General features: G+C 32.1%; 1 protein-coding gene across 5 annotated transcripts in view; it reads right to left on the bottom strand.

Moving 5' to 3' along the window:
• Window positions 1–6,000, bottom strand: part of LOC106470978 (latrophilin Cirl-like) — a 111,102-nt gene that overhangs the window by 85,089 nt on the left and 20,013 nt on the right. For all 5 annotated transcript variants that reach the window (XM_022400427.1, XM_022400422.1, XM_022400413.1 and 2 more), the window contains exon 2: window positions 2,789–2,899. In XM_022400427.1, coding sequence (XP_022256135.1) covers window positions 2,789–2,867 — 79 coding nt within the window. In that variant the 5' untranslated portion in view covers window positions 2,868–2,899. The remainder of the gene's footprint in view (window positions 1–2,788; window positions 2,900–6,000) is intronic.

The following is a 6,000-nucleotide window of genomic DNA, read 5'->3' as shown; positions in this document are numbered from 1 at the left end:
AATTAACAAAAACAAACAAACAAACAATTTCGGTAAAAAAACCTAACAAGAGTGGTATCAATATAAAGTAGAAACCTTGGCCAGATCTGTGATATGAAACTCGCTTCTTAACAACACATTGTATAATCTCAATGTGGAGATCCTGTTCTTTTCTTGATGCAAAGTATGGTATAGATAGCAAATAAAATTATGTTTATTGAAAATCAGAACTAGAAACGAAGCAAAATATTAACAGTAGGAATTACGAATAAAATACATTCAAGCATAACAGACCTTAAACTTGATATATTATGAGTATGCTACTTTGGATTAATATGAGTTATAGTTTATAACGATTCAAGTACAATACATAAACTTAAGAAAATGTAACTTGGTAGCGAATACGATATATAAACTTCTTAAACTTGAAAACAGTAGTGACTACGAGTATGATACACCAGCCTAATATAATTCAAATTATACCATAGTAGAGAATATGAATATCATACATGAGTTTAATAGAATTTAAATTATATCATAGTAGAGATTTACTTCAGTTTGAACACTTTGACATTTTTATCTTTCGAATGCACAAAATACTACCTTCCGTTGATGTGTGATGTGATACACCAGATTCCCGAAATCTCCAGAAATGCGACATTGGGATGATCACTCCTGCCAAATGAACCTTACGAAAACTGTATATATATATATCTATATATCCGTTCTGGTGGAGATTTAAGGTTGGCTGGATACGAATTGAAGCCAAGCTAATACTCTCACCTAAGCGCTATTTTATGCTCTATTCTTCATTGTCCAGAGCCGAAGAAGCCAATTTCTTAGCTTAGGTAACTCGGAGATATAGTCCTGAATCGATATCGAATTATTTTTTTTTCTTCAGCAAAAAGAAAAAAAAATCCCAAAAATATCCAATGCATATGTGTGAAGGAAAACGCGGGCTGACTACAGATTAGGTCAGACATAAACTAACAGCTGGCCATAACCCCCATATACCAAGAGTGATAGTGCGTGAAGAGAGGAGCCTTGAAATGCCTCATACCAAAACCTATTATTCGCGGAAACAGTTTCGGTCTGTTTTTCTTTAAAGGAGTATTATCTCATAGTTTCTGTAAACATTTTACAGACCAATGTGCTCAAACACTCTTATGCATCGACATCTCCAAAAGTTAATTTTAAGTGTAGCATGTAATGAAAGTATATTGGAATCAAATGCATACAGGATAAAAAATATTTTCCTTACATACTATATGCATGGGTTATATTTTCCTTACATACTATATGCATGGGTTATATTTTCCTTAAATATTATATGCATGGGTTATATTTTCCTTACATACTATATGCATGGGTTATATTTGTGTCTCAGATCTTATTCTATATGATTCGGATGGGTATTTAGTGTGAACATAAAATAAAAAATCAATACACTATCGTATGCTTGTTTATAATACATTAGAACACAAACTTGGTCCATAAAGAGCTCTTAATAGACTATTTAACTACGAAACGAAACATATTTCGACAAAATATTCCAAGAAAGATTAGATCAGTATCTTGCAACACGAGGTACGGCGATTTAACTTCATTGACACAAAAGTCACTGAATATTTAATTGGTAAGATATAAGAATTATTACGCCATAATTAGCAAACATTCAAGAAAATGCATCGAACTCAAACCACTCGATATCATTTTAAAACAATTCAGGAATGTTCTGTGTTAGCGCGCTTACGCCATTTTGTTAAAATAATCAAAGTTTAGAAATTTACTATTTATTATGAAAATGTTTCCAGAAACTAAACATCATCCTTTATTCTAGTCTTCAGACGAAAGAAGAATAGAGAACGAGAAAAATTTACAAATTCACACAACCATGTCTTGAAAAAAAACAACAGATTTACAAATATTTTGACACCAGCTTATCAACAGCTATTAAAAAATATTTTCTGCCAGTTCGGAGGACCGCTCATTAGTTGATTTTACGAAAGCGCTTTTGTTTTGATCTTGATTAGTTATATATTTATCGCGTTGATGACCTCTTTGTTCGGAAGTGAGCGCTTCTTATCTATTATACCAACTGTATAATAACATGTGGATTAAACCGTTTGAAATCACGCCCTCTCAAGGATTGTTCAATAAAAACCTTTGCCATCGTTAATTTTGAAAACTTCTAAAAGACTGTTAGCTCGGATAATAACCTCTACCTTCTTTATATTTGCTAAAAGATCAATCAGTTTTATTTTTTGTATTACCTCAAGTCAATGGTCGACCAAAGAAGTTCAATCAGTGTGTCTAATATATCTTTATCGAACATAGCTGTTTGTGAGTTGTTATTTATTTTTATCTTCATATTCGAGATATACTTGTTGAGAAACATTATCAACTCATCTTTTGGCCAATCCTTTCCCATACTTAAGAATGGATGCGTGTAATGTACGTAATTATATGTAAATTACAAAATAGTTCGTGTAAATTTAAATTCACTTTGATCCACTAAGTTACCCAATGTATTAAAGGCTATCCTTTAATGCTTCACAATAAAACTTGGAAATTTAAATAAAAATAACTTAGAATGTTTTGTTGGTATATATATTTTAAAACAGTTAACAGAACAGCGCAGATTGTTCACAAAGCTCTTTTCGGTAATTCTAAAGATTAACAATAATCATGTACTCAAATTCGATCATGTACTCAGCAAAATATAAATTAAGTTACTATCATTTGGAGTATTCTAAGGAAGTAAAATAAGACGAAATGTAGAGAAAATTGAAAGAGTGTGTACACTCACCTCCGCGGCGACTCACTATTAACCCTACCAGTAAACAGAAAATCAGGAACTTAAGTTGCAAACGAGTTTCTCGCATCATTTTTGTTTTGCTTACTGGTCAGCAGAACATTCCTAAAGAAAGGAAGAAAAACAAAAATACGGGTTAGAATCACGTCTTTCACTCTGTAAGAAATCACAAAATAATAACTAAAATATAAGTGATATCAAACACTTTATTTGTTACAAAAATAAATTAACATACCATATCATAATAGAGGCGTACATAATTGATTAAATGTAACAATGAAACAACATACAAGCATCAAAGTATGTTCACTGTAATTTTATGCTTAAAACTAAGGAGTTTATATGAAAATCAATAATGACAACATTGTTTACCATACTGTTTGTGAAAACTTACATTTATCGATAGGATATGGAAGATACACATACACTATCCTTGTAAAACTTACATTAATCAATAAGATATGGAATATACACATTCACTATCCTTGTAAAAACTTATATTAATCGATAGGATATGGAATATACACATACACTATCCTTGTAAAAACTTACATTAATCGATAGGATATGGAAGATACAAGTACACTATCCTTTTAAAAACTTACATTAATCGATAGGATATGGAATATACAAGTACACCATCCTTGTAAAAACTTACATTAATCGATAGGATATGGAATATACAAGTACACCATCCTTGTAAAAACTTACATTAATCGATAGGATATGGAATATACACATACACCATCCTTGTAAAAACTTACATTAATCGATAAGATATGGAATATACAAGTACACTATCCTTGTAAAACTTACATTAATCGATAGGATATGGAATATACACATACACCATCCTTGTAAAAACTTACATTTATCGATAGGATATGGAAGATACACATACACTATCCTTGTAAAACTTACATTAATCAATAAGATATGGAATATACACATTCACTATCCTTGTAAAAACTTATATTAATCGATAGGATATGGAATATACAAGTACACTATCTTTGTAAAAACTTACATTAATCGATGGGATATGGAATATATACATTCACTATTCTTGTATTTGTTGTGTGTTATGTACCTTAAATGAAAGTACCAACTACTTATATATGTTTGTACTGAACCAATAAATGATCAACGTTAAGTCTTTTGACTGCACGTAGCAGCTGATCAATTTAAAACTGACAACTACAAAGGCTGATTAACTCTAAACTGACAACTATACACCAATAATTCAATACTTGCACGATGCAATTTTCTAATAGCATCCAGATCAACAGTATACTTGTCCACTTCAATTAATAGCGGTAAGTTTAAGTATTTACGATGCAAAATTCCGGGATTTGATTCCCCTTGATGGATAGAGCGCAGATATCTCATTATGTAGGTTTGCGCTAAGACTAAATAAACAAAGAAATTGAAAAACCACAAATGTTTAATTGTAAGTTCGACTATCGTGTGCTCAGGGATATGTGGCCAATTCAACTATAGTAACTAATCATTAATTTATTTCGCTTTCGATCAGCCTTTGAAATGGCTGATTTCACTGGTTCATAAACATTTTAAATGTGTGATGTCGAACAATCCTAAGTACTCAGTAATCAGTGTTTTATCAGAATTCGTACAATACCGGGTAGCAGTTAACACACAGTACTGTGAAGTTCAAATATTAAAACTCAAAGAGCGAAATTTGGCAGTAGATATTAATATATATAATTAGACAGTCGTATTAATTAAGTATGGTAAAGAGTAGATTATGAAGAATGATAGATAAAACTTAACTCAGTAACTTTTAAAAAACATTTGGGGAGCTATTTATAACCGAGCAAGGTTGAATTTCTGGTAAATTTTATGCCTGTAGTCAGTATATCAGCAGCACATGGGGAGCTATTTATAACATAAAAATGTACCGACCAAGGTTGAATTTCTGGTAAATTTTATGCCTGTACTCAGTATATCAGCAGGACATGGGGAGCTATTTATAACATAAAAATGTACCGACCAAGGTTGAATTTCTGGTAAATTTTATGCCTTTACTCAGTATATCAGCAGCACATAAATCCACACCTCCCGGGATTTTTAAAACAGTTTTAAAATTTCAGAATAGTAAACGTTATCAAAATTTCACTTAATTATTAAATTTAATATCTTATAATTTGGTACACAACCTTTCATGCCGATCGGTACTTAGTACCGCCTCTAAAATAATTTGCGTACCGGCTAGAAAGTCACCTTTGGTACTGACAATATTATCGTTTGTTTTCTCAAACTTTACATAACTCCTATGTCGATTTCGTCAAAGTGGAACTGAGAAGCGTCTTTCAACGTAACTAACAAATTGCAGGACTGTTTCTCGGCTACTCTGCTGGGGGTTGGCAACTGGCACTCATCGCCTCTGTTCTTCTTGTGTATTTAGAGCTCTGCACCAAGTTACAAGTAGAGTGTTATATTAAACAAACATAATGTGTTAAACCCAAACCTTCCATCTGGCTACTACAAGTCTGAGTATCATTTACAGCGCTCCTTGCTCTGCTGTACCAGGAGGTCAGGATAACTAAGGTTACAACTTACTGACAGTTTGCTGTAAATTGAAAGACACGCTAGGCCCAAGCTCGCATATGTTTACCCATATAGTTTCCAATAAGTCTCGGTAATTTTTTAAATTTTCAACAAAATATTATTTGACAAGCTTTATAAGTGAAAAAAAGCAATACTTGACAGATGAAGCATTAAAGTTTTAGTGAGATGAAAATGTGTTAATTAAACACAAAATATTTCTTTAAACACAAAAATACTTACTTTGTTTCTCTGATATTCAAAACAAAAAAATTCCGCGCAAATCAAATATGGTGTTAGAAAGTAGATAATAAGCAGAAAGACACATGACAAAGAAGAATTTATCTGGAATGTTCTAGTTTATTATACCTAGCGTCATTCTTGTATAAAAATCCCTTTCAGAGGAGATTAAAAAAAAAAAAAGATTATTGAAACTTAAAGGCCGGCCCCTCAGTGGCACAGCGGTATGTCTGCGGACTTACAACGCTAGAAACCGGGTTTCGATACCCGTGGTGGGCAGAGCACAGATAGCCCATTGTGTAGCTTTGTGCATAACTACAAACAAACAAACAAACGAACCTTAAAGCTCTAAATGCGAATAAATCCTTAAGCCTATTTTTAATATAATAATGGCTCCGAAG

This window comes from Limulus polyphemus, unplaced genomic scaffold, assembly GCF_000517525.1.
Source record: "Limulus polyphemus unplaced genomic scaffold, Limulus_polyphemus-2.1.2 Scaffold108, whole genome shotgun sequence".
Classification (NCBI taxonomy): Eukaryota; Metazoa; Arthropoda; class Merostomata; order Xiphosura; family Limulidae; genus Limulus; species Limulus polyphemus.
Note: the sequence above shows the minus strand (reverse complement) of the source record. Positions and strands in the feature narration are given on the sequence as shown.